Source organism: Labrus bergylta, chromosome 12, assembly GCF_963930695.1.
Source record: "Labrus bergylta chromosome 12, fLabBer1.1, whole genome shotgun sequence".
In the NCBI taxonomy this organism is placed as follows: Eukaryota; Metazoa; Chordata; class Actinopteri; order Labriformes; family Labridae; genus Labrus; species Labrus bergylta.
In genome coordinates this window covers 708662-728661 of record NC_089206.1, presented here as the reverse complement: position 1 = coordinate 728661, position 20000 = coordinate 708662, and the positions used below count along the sequence as shown (strand labels likewise).

At 46.1% G+C, this 20000-nt stretch overlaps 1 protein-coding gene across 5 annotated transcripts in view; it reads left to right on the top strand.

Moving 5' to 3' along the window:
* magixa (MAGI family member, X-linked a) overlaps positions 1-20000 on the top strand; it is a 46095-nt gene that overhangs the window by 12509 nt on the left and 13586 nt on the right. For 4 of the 5 annotated variants that reach the window (XM_065961036.1, XM_065961034.1, XM_065961038.1 and 1 more), the window contains exons 2-16: positions 3264-3315; positions 3401-3638; positions 4006-4122; positions 4968-5087; positions 7012-7185; positions 8706-8937; positions 9270-9340; positions 10039-10206; positions 12726-12895; positions 12983-13073; positions 13974-14145; positions 14703-15342; positions 16139-16202; positions 16396-16614; positions 17769-18047. In XM_065961036.1, the coding sequence (XP_065817108.1) occupies positions 3274-3315; positions 3401-3638; positions 4006-4122; positions 4968-5087; positions 7012-7185; positions 8706-8937; positions 9270-9340; positions 10039-10206; positions 12726-12895; positions 12983-13073; positions 13974-14145; positions 14703-15342; positions 16139-16202; positions 16396-16614; positions 17769-18047 (2797 nt within the window). In that variant the 5' untranslated portion in view covers positions 3264-3273. Of the gene's footprint in view, positions 1-394; positions 833-3263; positions 3316-3400; positions 3639-4005; positions 4123-4967; positions 5088-7011; positions 7186-8705; positions 8938-9269; positions 9341-10038; positions 10207-12725; positions 12896-12982; positions 13074-13973; positions 14146-14702; positions 15343-16138; positions 16203-16395; positions 16615-17768; positions 18048-20000 lie in introns of those variants that run through there. The other variant, XM_065961035.1, reaches the window with a different exon arrangement.

Here is a 20000-nt window from a genome sequence, read left to right as displayed (position 1 = left end):
CGTCATGTGATCACTCAAACATCTGAATGTTTCTCTCTTCACTCTGAGCGTCATGTGATCACTCAAACATCTGAATGTTTCTCTCTTCACTCTGAGCGTCATGTGATCACTCAAACATCTGAATGTTTCTCTCTTCACTCTGAGCGTCATGTGATCACTCAAACATCTGAATGTTTCTCTCTTCACTCTGAGTTTCTCCTCCAGCCTCCTCGTATTTATTCTGCAGAAAGTCAGAGTGAGCTGATGTGAGAACACAGCAGGATATAATCAGGAGAATTCACCTGGAGCCAGTGGGAGGGGCCAGTGGGAGGGGCCAGTGGGAGGGGCCAGTGGGAGGGGGTGGTGACCTTTATTCTCTGTGATCGCTGCATGACCATTTATTTTACATAAAAACGTATTTAAGTTCAAACAGCTTTACGATTCACAAGTGGTCAGTGTAGATAAACGAAAAAACAAACACACCGATCACATGAGCACACAAAGGAACACACACACACACACACACACACACACACACACACACACACACGCACACACACACACATTCCTTCAAACGGTGTGCATACAGAGAGAGATTCGGTCCACTCCCTAAACACACTCTGACTTACATCACACTCTGTACTCTGACCGTCTTATCAGAGAGAGAGAGCGAGCGGGCGAGCGAGAGAGAGAGAGAGCGGGCGAGCGAGAGATAGAGAAAGTGAAGGAAAACACAGAGAGAAGGACGTTGGGCGAGTGACATAACGGGGAAATAGGAGAGAGAGAGAAACTAACAGAAACTCCGAGTTAGTTTGGAAATGACAGCTGAACACACACGAACCCATCTGTAGAGGTACGCCACACACACACACACACACACACACACACTCTCCACAGGAAGTTGGGTTCATGTAATGGATCATTAAATGTTGTAAAAGTCTTTTATTTTGACGACTGAATTAACTGAAAGGAAAGCGGTGACAGACAGGAAGTGACAGAGAGAGAGAGAGAGAGAGAGAGGGGCGATCGAGCGTGTGTTAATGATGTGTTAATAGCAGCACATGTCGAGCTCTTACTGTGACAGGTTCAATAAACATCCTGTCTCCTGCTGAGAGACCCCCCCGCCCTCCAGGATTCACAGACCTCGTCTCCTGAACCAAGGAAAGGATACATCCTTATCACCTCAATACTTAACACGATAAGGATGCTTCTTTACCTCCTTACTACATCACTAGGACACTTCTTTATCTCCTTGATCCCATCATCACAACACTAGGATGATTCTTTACCTCCTTATTACATCACTAGGGTGCATGTTTAACTTCTCATCTCCTAGTTGGATAGAATAAGGACACTCATTTATCTCCTCAAGTATTCAATTTCAGGCTGTGATGCTTCCTTTTCTCCTCATTACATCACTAGGAAGTGTCCTTACCTCCTTATTACATCAGTAGTTTGCCTCCTAATTTCTTCACGAGGAGAATACTTTACTTCCTTGTGTCTGACTTGCATCACTAGGATGCTTTTCTATGTCCTTATTACTTCACTAGTTTGCCTGTTTAACACTTAATTACATCACAAGGAAGCTTCTCATCTCCTCATCACATAACAAGGATGCTTCTTTACCTCCTCATTACATCATAGAGGATGATACTTCACTTCCTTATTCCATCACTATGTTGCTTCTTTTCCTCCTGGTGTAACCTCTAGAAATCTCCTAACCCCATCCCAAATTTCTTCATTACATCAGTAGGACACTAGATCATCTCCTGTCGTCAATTGACGATAAGGACACTTCTGTGCCTCCTAGTAACCTAAGCAGGACCCTTCATAACTTCCTCTTGGCCTCAATAGATAATAAGGTCCCTTCTTCTTCTCCCAGTTTAAAAACCTACCTAACTGGCAAAGTCGATGCTTTTTCTCCTTCCTACATATTCAGGATCTACTCCTCAACACAGTCCCTCTTTTCTTTCTTAGCGTATATTACCCCCAGGAAGATTAGTTACCCCCACGCTACAAAACTAAAACAGTCCTTACTTTCTCTGAAACCTAAGACGCATCCTTGCTTCCTTGCTTCCTTACTTATTTCTTTAGATTGTGTCGTTAGGAGGCTTTTTTCCCTCCTTGTTTGTTTTCATTACAGCGTTCAGCCGCTCTTTTTCAGCATCATTGTTTTCCTCACTTCCTTAATGAGGATGTATCCTTCCTTCCATGCCGTCTTATAAGGATGCTTCCTCACTTCCTCACTTACTAGAAAGTTTCCTCTCTTTTGTTTTTCATCAGTTGAATTTTAACTCTCAGATAATCTGCGTCTGTGCTCGGAGACTTTGTTGTTTGTTTGTGCTCTGACTCCCACCTTCACATATGCTCGTCCATATTTAATGCGCACACACACGCACACACACACACACACGTGCACACACACACACACACACACACATACATGCACACACAGCATCTAGCAGAGTGTGTGTGTGTGTGTGTGTGTGTGTGTGTGTGTGTGTGTGTGTGTGTTTCCCTGTGGGTCTGATTGTGTATAAATGGAATGGTGTCAGTGGCCGGTCTGCCTATGTTTGTGTTTCCATGTTTTGTTTGTGTGTGTATGTGTGTGTATGTGTGTGTGTGTGTGTGTGTGTGTGTGTGTGTGTGTGTGTGTGTGTGTGTGTGTGTGTGTGTGTGTGTGTGTGTGTGTGTGTGTGTGTGTGTGTGTGTGTGTGTGTGTGTGTGTGTGTGTGTGTGTGTGTGTGTGTGTGTGTGTGTGTGTGTGTGTGTGTGTGTGGCTCCCCGCTGTCTGCCACCATCTGCTGTTCTGTGTGTCTGAAGCGTGAGTCGGTGATGAGTCGATGGACGAGAACACAGGAAGCTGTTCTCTGCTGATTCGACACTTCCTCACGACGTTCCTCTGTTGCCATGGAGACGACTTCAAAACTGAAATACATGACTGCGGGGTCTGATTTAAAGATGACTGATTCTCTGACTCTGGAGTTCGGTTGAAAGACGCAGAGGAAGTCAAAGAAAGTTTCTAATGAGGATGTGAGGAGGAAGAGAACGCCTCCTAGCTAGGAATCAAAAGATGTACACAAAGTCCTCGTCTCCTTGACTCCTAACGAGGGGAGAAGGAAGCTTTCTAGTGCAGCAGTGAGGATTTAAAAATAGTTTTTTTAGATGCGCAGAGAGGGGGGAGGAGCCTATGAGAAGTAAAAGAGGCTCCTCACAAAGACTGCAAGAAGGTCACAAACTTCTCGAGCATGCTCAGTAATTTTGTTTCTACTTCCTGTCTGCAGCTCGGCCGCCATGTCTAAAGCGACGGTGAAGAAGCTGCACTGGCGCTCCAAGGTGAATATACATTCATATGATTTAACCAATCAGTGAGAAGCTGAACGGTCAGCTCACCCGCCATCTCCTCCGTCTTTGTCCTCAGGTGCAGGAGAGCTTCGTCCCGCTGGGCGGCGGCTCCGGAGAGCTCGGTCTGGCCATCGGGGGCGGGGCCGACTACGGCGAGTTCCCCTTCGTCACTGCAGCTCACGGGGGCGGGGCCACGGTGAGCGACATCATCTTGGAGATCGGGGGAACGCCCGTGTTAGGGATGACCCTCGGTGATGTCAGAGGAGTCCTCAACTCCTGTCCTCATCCAATCAGAATCAAGACCGTCTCGCCAGGTCAGCAGGCACGATTAAACACACACTCACACACACAGACACACACACACTCACACTCTCACACACACACACACACACACACACACACACACACACACACACACACACACACACACACACACACACACACACACACACACTGTTCTGCACATGCTCAGTACGACTGCAGTCAACCTGGGACATTTCAGACTTTAAGCATGTCGACGGTGATTCTATTCCAATATTTATGTCTCAACACCAATGTGCCCATTCATTCTGATGACATCACCTGTGTGTGTGTGTGTGTGTGTGTGTGTGTGTGTGTGTGTGTGTGTGTGTGTGTGTGCGTGCGTGCGTGCGTGCGTGCGTGCGTGTGTTTGTGTTTCAGGTTCGTCCCTCTGTAAGGACCTCAGGTTGTACCTCAGCAAGTGTTTCACTCCGGGCTCCATGGACAGTCAGCTGCAGCAGCTCATCAGAGAGAACCTGTACCTGAGAGCTGTCCCCTGTAAGACACACACCTGCACACACACACACACACACACACACACACACACACACACACACACACCTGCACACACACACACACACACACACACACACACACACCTGCACACACACACACACACCTGCACACACACACACACCTGCACACACACACACACACACCTGCACACACACACACACACACACCTGCACACACACACACACCTGCACACACACACACACACACCTGCACACACACACACACACACACACACACACACACACCTGCACACACACACACCTGCACACACACACAGAGAACACAACATCATGGCTTTGTGGTCACAGGGTGAAAACAATACAATAAGTGGATTTTTTCCTTTTCAAAGCTGATGGTTAAAGTTCAACCCGAGTGAGAACTCAAACAAACTGTTCGAGTGTTGATGATCTTTGTTAATGATTACAGGACGTGCAGGGTGTGAGTGTGTGTGTGTGTGTTTGTGTGTGTGTGTGTGTGTGGTATTGTAGGTGCTGCAGTCAGAGCGGTGAAGTTTGCGAGCCGTGTGCGTGCGTTTCACCCTTTGCACGCCATCATTTTGTCTCAATCTTTAGTGATATTCTTGTTTGTTTAATGAAACACACATGCAAGTTTTAGTCTCCACAAAATCTGACAGAGTGAGACCTCCTCAAACACAGGCAGAAGTGTAAATATCAAACCTTGTAAAATATTAAAACAAAATAAATTCTTTTCTGATTTCACTCGTTGTTCGTCAGTCAGCGATGACCTCTGTGTGTTGTAGTCCTCAGTCTGCGTCAGGACTACACGTCTGTCCCTCAGTGATGACATCACGCTGTCCTCTCTTGCAGGTACGACCCGGCAGCCTCGGGACGGGGAGATCTCAGGTGTGGACTACAACTTCGTGTCCATCGAGGAGTTTTTCTCCCTGGAGGAGTCCGGAGCTCTGCTGGAGAGTGGCAAGTTCAAAGGTGACAAAAACAAACGCACCTTTAATCATTTACACTGCAAAAAAGACAACAAAACAAAAACAGCAGACTGTCCCTTTAAACACATTCAGAGATGATACTAAACTCCATTTGATCAATTCTACTTTTGGAGATGTAAGAAGGTTTTTTTGTAACATTTTTTTCAGTGTGCAGTAAATGTGCTGATTGAGTTTTTTTTTTTTTTAACAGCGTTTTTGGAGGAAAAGAGGATTTAATGTCTCTAATCCTCTGAACCTTAAACGTGCCTCGCTCTGTCCTACATCTCTCTCTCTCTTTAACACTCCCTGTGTCTCTCGCCCTCGCTCACTTCAGTCTTAATCTGACGGGATTAATGAGACCAAAATAGAAACTGAATTCACACATATTTAAATCCGTGTTCACACTAAACAAATAATGACAGTGAGCGACTTTTAAATAGAGAAAGGTTGACCTCTGTCGTCTCACTGTTGATCCTCAAACGCTTTCATTCGTCAGATAAAACGCCTTTTCAAACTAAAGGTTGTTTTTATTTCTTTTATGTAATCACGTCCGTTCTGCATTTCTCATTAGGGATCATCTTTAATCACGATTAATCCAAATTTTAATCACATGTTTGATATTCCGTTATTTTGCATTTAAAAAGAGTTTTTGTGAGGCTTTTATTTTGAATGTCCGGTCTTAAGCTGAGAGTAATTCACTTACTGTTTGCTTTAATTTTGAAATAACGTGATAGATGGAAAGTTAGGACATGAGCTTAAAGTTAGAATAATCGACATGTTCCACATCAATAAATCATAAAGTCTGTCCTGTGTAAATGTGTCTCTGAGTCCTGACTGTCTACAATGAGGGAGAAGCTCGAGTCCCGCTGGCTGTGTTGTTGTCAGAGCCGTGTTTACGTGGACGGGACGGCCGGCTCCTCCCCTTGTGTATAAAAGCTGTTTTAGTCAAGAACTAGAGAGAAGAAGAAGAACATACTCACTGATTATTTGGATGTTAGTAAGAGTTTTTAGATCACGCTCATTCTGTGTCAGTTTACATGAAATGTGAAGCTACCAGCTAACTAAAGAGCGCTAACATTAGCATGCTAACACAACAATGTGAAGCTACGAGCTAACTAAAGAGCGCTAACATTAGCATGCTAACACAACAATGTGAAGCTACGAGCTAACTAAAGAGCGCTAACATTAGCATGCTAACACAACAATGTGAAGCTACGAGCTAACTAAAGAGCGCTAACATTAGCATGCTGACACAACAATGTGAAGCTACGAGCTAACTAAAGAGCGCTAACATTAGCATGCTGACACAACAATGTGAAGCTACGAGCTAACTACAGAGCGCTAACATTAGCATGCTAACACAACAATGTGAAGCTACGAACTGACTAAAGAGCGCTAACATTAGCATGCTAACACAACAATGTGAAGCTACGAGCTAACTACAGAGCGCTAACATTAGCATGCTAACACAACAATGTGAAGCTACGAGCTAACTAAAGAGTGCTAACATTAGCATGCTAACACAACAATGCAGGACACAGGTGATCGTAGAGGTTAATGGTGTTTAATTACGGTGAGTTCTAATTGAGAACGCCTTCGTGTGAACGTAAGTGGAGAGGGGTTGGAGGTGTGTCTCTGGAGGAGGTGTGGCCTAACAGGAAGTTTGTTTTGGTTTCATGTTGGAGCTGAAGGGCGACATCTATTGGATCAAAAAGTTGCACATTCTTCTTTTACACCCAGAAACAGGAAGTGGTTTGGGCTAAAGACACGGAGTCTGAGCGTTCGTCAATGTCACTTTTCTGTAGAAGCAGCCAATCAGATCAAGAAGGTCATTTCCCCTCGTCCTCATCCAGGAGCCTCGCTCTACAGGCGCTCACAGCTGTTTTTACCCCCAGATGAGATATGATATTTAGATTTCATAATCACAGGGAACTACTACGGGACGCCCCGCCCAGTCCACATCGGTCCGGAGAGTCCACCAATCACGTACCAGGAACATCGAAACCTGCTGAGGAACTTCAGGACGAGGAGCAAATCTCTGAGCAACCTGGAGAAAGCTGTGGAGGAGGGAGACAACAGTGAGGAGGACAGCGGGCTGTCAGGTACACACACACACACACACACACACACACAGACACACACACACACACACACACACACACACACACAGACACAGACACAGACACAGACACACACACACACACACACAGACACAGACACACACACACACACACACACACACACACACAGACACAGACACAGACACACACACAGACACACACACACACACACACACACACACACACAGACACAGACACAGACACACACACACACACACACACACACACACACACACACACACAGACACACACACACACACACACACACACACACACAGACACAGACACAGACACACACACAGACACACACACACACACACACACACACACACACAGACACAGACACAGACACAGACACACACACACACACACACACACACTAACACACACACACACACACACACACACACACAGACACAGACACACACACACACACACACACACAGACACACACACACACACACACACACACACAGACACAGACACACACACACACACACACACACACACACACACACACACACACACTAACACACACACACACACACACACACACACACACAGACACACACACACACACACACACAGACACACACACACACACACACACACACACAGACACACACACACACACACACACACACACACACACACACACTAACACACACACACACACACACACACACACACACAGACACAGACACACACACACACACACACACAGACACAGACACAGACACAGACACACACACACACACACACACACACACACACACACTAACACACACACACACACACACACACACACACACACAGACACAGACACACACACACACACACACACAGACACACACACACACACACACACACACACACAGACACAGACACACACACACACACACACACACACAGACACACACACACACACACACACACACACACACACAGACACACACACACACACACACACACACACTAACACACACACACACACACACACACACACACAGACACAGACACACACACACACACACACACACACAGACACACACACACACACACACACACACACACAGACACAGACACAGACACACACACACACAGACACAGACACACACACACACACCACATATTGTGTTTGAGTTCTTTTATAAAGTAAAGATATATTTAAAATGAAACGAGTCTTCTGGAAAGTTTCTTCAGATATTTTTGAGGCGTGAAGTGACGATCTGTTTTTAAAGGAGGGACACGGAGACGTTTCTTTTAGACATCAAATGTTTTTTGGGAATCTAAGGACATTTTTTTTTGGTCCAAATAAAAATTGAATTTTGTCCAAAACTGATGATTTGATGAATTTGTGACTTCAGCAGCTTCTCTTTCAGTTTGAGCCAAAATATATTCAGTGTGTGTGTGTGTGTGTGTGTGTGTGTGTGTGTGTGTGATATCTAACCTGACCCTCTCTCTCTCTCTCTCTCTCTCTCTCTCTCTCTTCTCTCCCTCAGCGGGTTCAGCTGGAGCCCCGCCCAAGACCTTGCCTCTCAGCCAATCATGGGAGTCGGCAGTAGTGAGTCGTGACGGAGTGGAGAACGGAGGAGTGCGAGGCGTGGGGAGAGGAAGAGCAGGAGGAGGAGGAGGAGGAGTAGGAGGAGGAGGAGGAGGAGGAGGAGGAGGAGGACCGCTGCCTGAGAACTGGGAGCTGGCCTTCAGTGATTCAGGAGAGCCGTATTACATCGAGTAAGAAACTCAAAGTTTGAAAAACACATTCAAGTAAAATGAAATGAAGAAGTGTGAAAACATCAGACTCTCCACACTGTGACATCATCAGTGACCGTTTCCTGTTTCTGCGATAAGAAACCAGGAAGAGAAAACATCACATTTAAAATGTGTAGTTTAACTGCTCCTACATTACCCAGAATGCATTTGATCATAGATGTATTATACTGGTAGTGATGATTATGATGATGGGGCGGCTGTGGCTCAGTGGTAGAGTCAGTCGTCTATCAACCTGAAGGTCGAGGGTTCGATCCCCAGCTCTGATGTTGATGATGATGTCATCTCTCTTTCAGTCATAACTCAAAAACCACCAGCTGGCTGGATCCTCGAACTCAGAACAAAGAGACGACTTCCTGTACAGAACGTGAGTCTGATCAATTCATTGATTCATTAATTATTTAATTAATTAACTGTTGATGGTTTTTATGTAGATTAAGACAGGACATTAAATCAGATATTTTTCATTTGTATTATTACTGTTATTTATTTATTTAAGATCTTATTTACTTGTTTGATTTGTTATAATTCATTAATTAATCAGTTTCTTTATTTTAACCTTTGATATAAATGACATCACATTTTGTAATTAAATTGTTTTTTTTACCGCTCTTACAAACAACAATTTAAATCTAAAGCGTCTTCAATTCACTTTTATTCTTTTTTTAATATTTTAATATGTTTTTTCCTGGTTGAACATTTTTTAGTTGCACCAGAGAAAGACTTCGTGTCAGTGTGTGCAGGGCTTTTATTTTGGCGGCCAGCAGGGGGCAGCACAGACTCACCTTCACATCCTGTTTTCTTCTTCAGCTCCTTTAAAGTAATGTTCATGTCGGTTTCAGCTTCAGAGGAACGATCAGTCTGCTGATGTCATCGTGTGTTTGAACATTAGGAAACACGTTTGAGCTGCTTGTTCTTCAAAATAAAATAAAAGTTTCTCAGGATGGTCAAAACTTTCTTTTTGATTAATCAAAACAAATGTTGGAGTGTGATTTCTACCCTCCACAGAAACGTTGTCTTGGCTTGTTTTGGTTGCTCTGTGATGCTCACCTGTCCCCCCCCCAGTCCCAGAGTTCACGGAGCAGCCGAGTCAGCTGAAGGGTTACTCCATCCACACGCGGCTCTCCAAAGGTCCCCGAGGCTTCGGCTTCAACATTGTGGGAGGAAGTCGACCCCGAGAGTTCCTGCAGGTGTACAGCGTCACACCTGGAGGACCACCTGCACTGAACACAGGTACTGATGACAATACACCATCGTCTCCATGGCAACCAGACTCCATTCAAAACAGGGATTTAAAACAGGGATGAGGAAGGAGGGAAGGGATAAGGAAGGAGGGAAGGGATGAGGAAGGAGGGAAGGGATGAGGGGATAGGGAGGGAAGGGATGAGGAAGAAGGGAAGGGAAGGGGAAGGAGGGAAGGGATAAGGAAGGAGGGAAGAGATGAGGAAGGAGGGAAGGGATAAGGAAGGAGGGAAGAGGAAGCAGAGAAGGGAAGGGATGAGGAAGGAGGGGAGGGAAGAGGAAGCAGGGAAGGGAAGGGAAGAGGAAGGAGGGAATCGATGAGGAAGGAGGGAAGGAAGGAGGGAAGGAGGGAAGGAAGGAGGGAAGGGATGAGGAAGGAGGGAAGGGATAAGGAAGGAGGGAAGGGATGAGGAAGGAGGGAAGGGATGAGGAAGGAGGGAAGGGATGAGGAAGGAGGGAAGGGATAAGGAAGGAGGGAAGGGATGAGGAAGGAGGGAAGGGATGAGGAAGGAGGGAAGGGATGAGGAAGAAGGGAAGGGATGAGGAAAGAGATGAGGAAGGAGGGAAGGGATGAGGAAGGAGGGAAGGGATGAGGGGGTAGGGAGGGAAGGGATGAGGAAGAAGGGAAGGGAAGAGGAAGAAGGGAAGGGAAGAGGAAGGAGGGAAGGGATGAGGAAACGGATGAGGAAGGAGGGAAGGGATGATAAACTTCAGGACGTGTCAGGTTCTGCTTTCTGGTTTCTGGTTGTTGTTTTAGATTCCTCTTCTTACAGCAGACGTTCAGAGAAATGACAGATGGAAATTATAAAAACCACGTCCACGTCTCTGCACAAATGTATAAAAAGGATTCCTCCCAGCAGTGTGTGACAGCTCAGGGATGTTTTCTGCGTCGTCACTTAGCTGGTTTTAAAGTTTTATGATAATACTGTGACACAGAGGTCTAAATAATGTGCTCTCACTCTCTGGAGGATTATGTTTCTGTTTGGTTCTCAGGTCTTTATGTTTCTCACGGACACAATCTCATGATCTACCACTAATCACACACACACACACACACACACACACACACACACACACACACACACACACACACACACACACACACACACACACACACACACACACACACACACTCTCTCTCTCTCTTTAATCTGTCCGACACACACACACAGCCTCCTTTCTCTCCCACACTGTTAGACCTGCTCACGTGCACTGAGGATAAATAGTCAGGAATGTAACACACACAGACACACACACACACACACACACACACACACACACACACACCCACTTCAGGAAATCTCCTGGGAACGAGAGAGAGAGAAGAGTTTCAACATCGCTCCAAAGCAGAGAAAATCTCCCAGAAACTCTGCAGCACTTCAAACAAGTTTAAATGGATGAAAACCGTCTGCAGCGTCTCAGACTTTAATATTAAACTGTGTAAATAAGGAGTCACTCATAGTTTGACTTTGTGAGCTCAGTCCGATCAGGTTCACACAAAGTTAACATAAGAGAAGAAGAATGACACTGTAAAGAGCTTGTAACACCAACCTTCACAACAGGGTCCTAAGTCTCTGACTAGACTCTTCTCCTCTGTCGCCCCCCGGTGGTGGAATGAACTTCCAAACTCCATGTGATCTGCAGAGTCTCTCTGCACCTTTAAGAAAAAGCTAAAGACCCAGCTCTTTCATGAATACCTACTAACTTAATGATGATGGTCTCCATATTATTGATGATGATGATGGTAATGACGATGGTTTTTGTTTGATAACGACGACTTATAAGATGGTTTCTATACTGATTAGAGCTCTCAAGAACTGCCCTCAATGTTGTGCTTTGCCTCTGGTCACTTCCTGTCAGCACCTGTGTGTCCAATCAGACTCAAAGCTGATCGTTTGCTCTTACTCACATTGTTCCCTTTTTTCTAGATCCTTGCTTGTGTTGTTCTTACTCTCTGATGTACATCGCTTTGGATAAAAGAGTCTGATAAGTGAATTGTAGAATTGTAACACTCCGAGTATCCAGTAATAAAATGCCTTAAAGCCAACGTGATAGCAAACATTTTAAAAAGCAGTAAAAAGGTACACTAGAAGAGGTGCAGGCAGGGAAACTCAAAACAGACCAGCACACAACTTCGTCCCTATGACTGAATGAGAAGGTAAAGGAGCCTGACATGTGTTCACACTTTCAGGATGTGCTATGTGTTTGGACACAAACAACCACATTTATTTACCTGGAGTTTTGGGAGATCGCAGCAGGAAATATTCAGGAGAATTCTCTGTGAGCAAGCAGGAGGGGGAGGGGTGGTGACGTTCATATCCTGCTGCAAGACTGGTGCCATCTCCATTCACACTGAGTGCGTGTGTGAAAACGACCATAGTGTCAGTTCTCATCCCTTTGTCGAGACTCTGGGATGAAAACATTTTGTAAAGAGAGTCAGACGGCTGTACGCCTCAGCGTGATGTAACCACCTGTAGCCTGACCCTGTTTCCTCGTCTGTTGCCCTCCAGCGGACATCCTGGTCTACATCAACGACAGCTGTGTGCTGGGGCGCTCTCACAAGGAGGTGGTGGAGATGCTGAAGTCGGTGCCAATGGGTCAGAGTGTGGACGTGGTGCTGAGGAGAGGTTACCCCATGCTGTATAACCCTGATGGATGTCCCAAACAGAGCCTGGAGACGGTATGAAGTGTATTTATATTTATGGTTTCTAATAATATCATAATGTCAATGTTTTTAATAGTGACCCTGTATTTAACCCTTTCACAGCCACAAAACCCCTCCAACCCCCCCAATGGGACCCGCAGCCAGACACACCTCACCTACAGCCGCCCGCTGGACGCCAACGGAAGCACGCCAGGTAACAAATCAAACTCACAGATAAAATGCTTGTTTAAATCTTATCAGAGACTCTAACATCTTTATATGTGATGTTTTGATCCAGCAGATGTCGCCCTTGAGCACCAGCATGAAACCAAAACAACTCGCGCTGCATTGTTGTGTTAGCATGCTAATGCTAGCGATCTTTATTATGCTGGTATCTTCACACTGCATGTAAATTTACCTGAAATGAGCGTGATCTAGAAACACAGTTAAGCAGTGAGTACAGTATGTTATTCTTCTTTTCTCTAGTCCCTCAATTAAACAACTTTTATACACGAGGGGAGGAGTCAGCCGGCCGTCCGGGCGATGTAAACAAAGTGAAGATAGGACTCTGAAAACTCTGAAAACATCACAGACAGTGGGACTCGGGTGTTACACCCACTGTAGACAGTCATGACTCACAGAGTTATTTTCAGAGGATAGGCCTATACTTGATTTGTAGTGTGAAAAATCACATATAAAGCCTTTAACACACGTATTATAGTCTGTAAAAGGTTTTCAAAATTGTTGATACTTTTCTAACCACGTGTTCCATCCTCTCCAGTTTCACCCTCTTTTCCAAATGTTGCCGATGTTTTTGTGCATTTTAGACAGCGTGCTGGACTTTCCTTCCAATATTTGTTCATTTAAAACAAGAAGTTCCCCAATGTAGGTTGTCCAGGACTTCTATTTTTGATGGTGTGGTATCAAAACACAAATCACTATGGTTTGATTTTAACTGGTCTTGTATTGAAGTTTAAAATGCTGGTATCATGAAAACCTCAGTCCGTGATAAACTCGTCCATCTAACCATCAAATCAACATCTTTCTTTCCAGATTTAATTTTCATTGACTCAGTTATTTTTTTAAATAAAATTGTTTTATTCTGAAAATCTAGGAATGAGCCAAACCCCACCCTCCTACACTGCTCAGCCAATGACGAATGGTCTAACGGGCCCACCCACGCCCACTTCCTCTGACACCCCGCTGGGGCCACCCCTTCTTCCAGAGAGAACGTCTGCCAATCACAGCGACTCTGATGGCGGCATGTCCAGCGTCGGAACACGGAGGTGGGAGGAGCTTCAGTGTTAGCATTAGCAGTGTTACCAATAGTGACGTAGAGCAGGTTTTTCTACTGTCAAAGGTGTAACACAGGTGACTGATCTGTGATTGAGAAGAGTAGATTGTCATTTATGGGGTCCCACAGGGATGTCGTTTGGTGCCACTGCTTTTTTGTTTTTATTGATGAGGTGGTACACCAGTTACGGATGCTAGATTTTTTTTTCTGTTTTCAGTGTTGAAACCCATTTAATAGGCTTAATTTGTAAAGATTAGCCAGAGATTAGTTACTATTTATGTGCTTGCTGCATCGAAAGCCCCAAAGTTTTGACCGGATATCAGGTTTAAGAATCATTGTTAAACTTTAAACGACCAATTTACTGAAATTTGAATCACTGAACCAAACTAAGGTGTCAAGGTTATTCCATATTCTTTAACCAGGGACATGCAGCAGCCGTAGTATCAGAAGTCAACTATAGCCTAAAAGTATTAACTGTAATTGTTTTAAAAACATACCTTAAGTTAACACTTTTTTTAAGCTTTCCTCTGCTCCTTGTCCTCCTCTCAGATCTTCTCTGATTCGTTACAACAGCAGCACTCTCCCCGCCCTCTCCTCCTCCAGCCTCCTCCACCATCAGAGCTCCAAGTCTTCAGAGAGCGACCTCTCTACATCAACTCTCCCCATCTCCTCCTCCTCCACGCTCCCCATGACATCTTCGTCATCCCACATCATGTCCAAACTGCCCCTCTCTCAGCCGGAGACGGGCCTTGTCCAAAACTCCCCCAGCCCCACTTCTCCCAACAACCCCGGCACATCCTCCATGCCTCCTGGCGCTCCTGTGCAGCGTCCGGCGATGCCCCAGACATCGCTCGCCCTGACCCCACCCAGAGACGTTGCAACGTGTGGCTTTAACGGCTGTCCGGCCAATCATCAGGCGCCCTCCCCCGCCTCCAGAGGGAACTCGGGGCTGGTGCTCCCTCTTGGAGCAGGGTCGCCCGGATCGACACCGAGCGGAGAACTCGTACCAGTGCCCCTTGGGCGCAGCGAGACTGGGGGGCTGGGGTTCAGCGTGACAGCAGGGGGGCAAGGAGGTCAGCTGGCTGTGGTGAGGAGAGTCTGGGATCGAAGGCACTGCCCCTCTCTGCAGCCGGGGGACGCTATAGTGAAGATAAATGGAGCGGACGTCCAGAGTCTCAGCTTCTCACAGGTAAGACACTTATTCTACATCCAACTAGTCAGGGTCACAGTAAAGTAAATCTGAACATGAATCCCTCAGTTTGTTTCTGCTAGATAAAGTCTGACCATGTCTGCAGAGAGAGGTCATCTCTGACTGGGAAAGTCTTCACTGGAAGTCAGGGTTAAAAGCCTAGCATCACGGACGGGACCTCGCTGCATCCTTTAACCTTTTTGATCTTTGTGTCTTTTACTTTATACCCCAGGATTCTAAAAGAGCACATTTTGAGAGAGTACATGCTTTAAAGGTTTAATATGTGATTTTTCACACTTTCACACTTTAATTGAGGGACTAGAGAAAAGAAGAATAACATACTGTACTCACTGATTAACTGTGTTTCTAGATCACGCTCATTTCAGGTAAATTTACATGCAGTGTGAAGATACCAGCATAATAAAGATCGCTAGCATTAGCATGCTAACACAACAATGCAGCGTGAGTTGTTTTGGTTTCATGCTGGTGCTCAAGGGCGACATCTGCTGGATCAAAACATCACATATAAAGCCTTTAAGGCATCATTGAGCTGAATTTTGAATCCCTTATTTAACCTGCTGTACGTCTGATTGGTAATTCCTCCAGATGATTAAAACCAGGAGATAAACTTTTACTGAACAGGTCCTGAACTAGAGCTGGTTCCTAGAGAATCAACTCCCTGATATCTGTACACTCTCGGAGAGGGTTTGAAAAAAAGATTTCGGATACGGGGCACTTCAAAAAGTTTCCATTTAACCTGTTAAACAATAACATTTTGGTGCATTTGTTTCCTAAGGTCCAGAGAGTGCTGCAGGAACACACCAAACAGGGAGAGGTGGTCCTGCTGGTCTACAGAGGAGGTACTAATGAACATGTGAACCCAAAACCCAAACCGATCTGCTCATTCATGATTTTTTTGATTTTGTCTGGCACTAATAAAAGCACGAGCAGCACCACGGTTTAACACTTCCTCTGTCGTCAGCATCCTCCTGCATGTTTCTGATCGGTTTAGTGAAACACCAAAACCAGTATCTGTCCTGTGTCCTCCCCCAGGTCCACTCTCTTCCCCAGTCGTCACCCCCAACATGTACAAGTCCCTCCCCTCTCCGCAAAGCCAGGCCACACCCTCTTCCTCACACCCCCCAACTTTAGCCGACTTGCCTTCCCCGTCCACGGGTGCCTTGGTGGGGGGCGTCCCCCCACTCAACCAGGCCGGCTTGGTCTTGGAGAGTCCCCAGGAGGGACACCTACCAGCCCCAGGGACCCACCAAGGTAAATGCACACCTGTTTGTTATGCCTGTGCAAAGCCGTAGACCTCCTTCAGGTGTCATTTTCTCACCGATCACATCCTTCTTGTTCGCATGCTCCCATCAGTCTGACTCCTCCCACTTCTCCCCCTCCTGTCCTCATCAATCTGACTCCTCCCACTTCTCCCCCTCCTGTCCTCATCAATCTGACTCCTCCCACTTCTCCCCCTCCTGTCCTCATCAGTCTGACTCCTCCTACTTTCCTCATCCTGTCCTCATAAGTCTGACTCCTCCCACTTCTCCCCCTCCTGTCCTCATCAGTCTGACTCCTCCTACTTTCCTCATCCTGTCCTCATCAATCTGACTCCTCCCACTTCTCCCCCCTGTCCTCATCAGTCTGACTCCTCCTACTTTCCTCATCCTGTCCTCATAAGTCTGACTCCTCCCACTTCTCCCCCTCCTGTCCTCATCAATCTGACTCCTCCCACTTCTCCCCCTCCTGTCCTCATCAATCTGACTCCTCCCACTTCGCCCCCTCCTGTCCTCATCAGTCTGACTCCTCCTACTTTCCTCATCCTGTCCTCATCAATCTGACTCCTCCCACTTCTCCCCCTGTCCTCATCAGTCTGACTCCTCCTACTTTCCTCATCCTGTCCTCATAAGTCTGACTCCTCCCACTTCTCCCCCTCCTGTCCTCATCAATCTGACTCCTCCCACTTCTCCCCCCTGTCCTCATCAGTCTGACTCCTCTTACTTCTCCCCCTCCTGTCCTCATCAATCTGACTCCTCCCACTTCTCCCCCCTGTCCTCATCAGTCTGACTCCTCCTACTTTCCTCATCCTGTCCTCATAAGTCTGACTCCTCCCACTTCTCCCCCTCCTGTCCTCATCAGTCTGACTCCTCCTACTTCTCCCCCCCCTGTCCTCATCAGTCTGACTCCTCCTACTTTCCTCATCCTGTCCTCATAAGTCTGACTCCTCCCACTTCTCCCCCTCCTGTCCTCATAAGTCTGACTCCTCCCACTTCTCCCCCTCCTGTCCTCATCAGTCTGACTCCTCCTACTTCTCCCCCTCTAGTCCTCATCAGTCTAACTCCTCCTTCTAGCCCTGTCCTTATTCTTCTGACTCCTCCCCCTTCCTCGTCCTCTCATCATCCTCTCCTCCTCCTTGTTTTCTTCAGGGACCCCTCCAGCCCAGACTCCTAACGGCTCCCCAGCCTCGGCCCTCATCCAGAGCACCAGCTTCCTGGACTCGGTTCCTGTGACGCTGACTTTAGAGCCGCGGGATCTCCTGGGAGTGGAGGAGAGTGCGGGGGGGCCTCCTCCTGTCAGAGGGGGAGGAGCAATGGGCGCAATATCCAAGGATGGAAGAGGAGCGAAGACGGTGGAGGTGGAGCTGAGGAGGCGACCGGGAGAAGGCTTTGGATTCGTTATCGCCTCTCAGGAAGTGACCAATGGGGGTGAGTCCTGTACACTATCTTATTACAGGCTGGCATTGTTGCACCATGTCATAAGTTGTTATTTTGATTATGACTTTTTTTGCATGTGAACGTGGACTATTTTTAAACATGCTGAGTAAAAATATTTAAGTTGGATGATAAAAAGGCCGTATCTGAAGTTTCGCAAGCAAGTTATCCAAACACACAATATTAGCAAATATACACAATATAATATTAAATACAAAATAAATAAGCACTAAAAGTATAAAAACTAAGAATGAGAATATAACTGTGTAAAGGTGTAACACAGGTGACTGATCCGTGGTTGAGAAGAGTAGATGGTCATTTATGCCGTCCCACAGGTATCGCGTTTTGGTGCCACTGCTTTTCTGTTTGATGTGGTACACCAGTTACGGATGCTGGAATCTTTTTCTGTTTTTCAGTGTTGAAGCCCATTTAATAGGCTTAGTTTGTAAAGAGCAGCACTCTCCCCGCCCTCTCCTCCATATCTGAGGAACTAAGTTTCAAGGCGATCCTGTTGTTCGTTCTGCAGCAGGGAAACAGGCTGTAATGCCTTGAACATTAAAGTTGTCCTCACCAACAATCCTCAGCTCAGGAGCTCCCAGGAAAATATGAAATAAAACACATACAATGGTTTAATTTCTTGGGCAATATCACAAGGAAGGATGAAGTTCACACAGCCCAATAGAAGCAGAAACTGAGCTGCCTTTTTAGTATTTCTCACTTTAATGTATGATGTGTGAAGTGCACTATCAAGAAAGGTACAACAAATGTGTCTGTGAGGAACTCTGCAGCCTATAGGGGGCGCTGTCAGCTCTCTGTGTGTGCAGTGAATTAGTCCATATACAGTAACGATGAGTCTGGTTGATTAAAGCAGCACCTGAGCTTCAGTTAGCTCCACTGAGTGGTTTAACCACACAGAGAGGGAGAACTCAAATGCATCATCCTCTCTTTTCTGTTTCTCCACATTAACAATAATCTCTCCTGTTAACATTCCTCCCTGCGTGTGTGCGTGTGTGCATGTGTGCGTGTGTGTGTGTGTGTGTGTGTGTGTGTGTTAGTTTCAGTTCCCTCCCACCACTATCAGCTCTCTGTAGGCCACGCCCCCTCTCGCCCAGCTGTCTCTTTCTCTCCCTCCAGCTCTTACTCAGTCTCACTCGTCCACATCAGAGGGATGACCTGCCTCACACACAGAAATACACACAGAAACACACACACACACACATACACACACAGAAACACACAGAAACACACACACACACACACACACACACACACACACACACAGATAGACAGACAGAAAAACAGGACGTGTTGTTGTAGTTTTGCATAGTTTTTTAACCGTCCATCATGTTGGAGCGTCTGCAGTCAGCTCTGAAAACTGTGAAGGACTCAAAACGTAAGTCACTCTGTGTGTGTGTGTGTGTGTGTGTGTGTGTGTGTGTGTGTGTGTGTGTGTGTGTGTGTGTGTGTGTGTGTGTGTGTGTGTGTGTGTGTGTGTGTGTGTGTGTGTGTGTGTGTCAGGTGTGTGTGTTCCAAGTATCTGATACTAAGTATTACTGGTTAAAAGCGGCATAGTTTAGTGTTTTGTATCTTCCTGTATCCCGTGTCCTTGCAGATTTGTTGGTGTGTGTGTGTGTGTGTGTGTGTGTGTGTGTGTGTGTGTGTGTGTGTGTGTGTGTGAGTGAGTATGTGTCTTTGAGTGTGTGTGTGTGTGCGCGTTGTTACTTTTTCCCATATTGGTTGTGTGTGTGCTCCTTGTTAGAGTATTTTTTAGTTTTCTGATGTGTTCACTGTCGGCTGTGTTTTAAGGATTTTAGAAGCTCTGGTGCCCACATGTGTCATGTGGTTTGTTAAAGTTGTAATTGGAGTGTTTGACCAGTAGGGGCGCTGTGGAGCAACATCTACAGTTGAGTCTGTATGCTTCTTAATGAAACTCGTTAACGAGCTGTA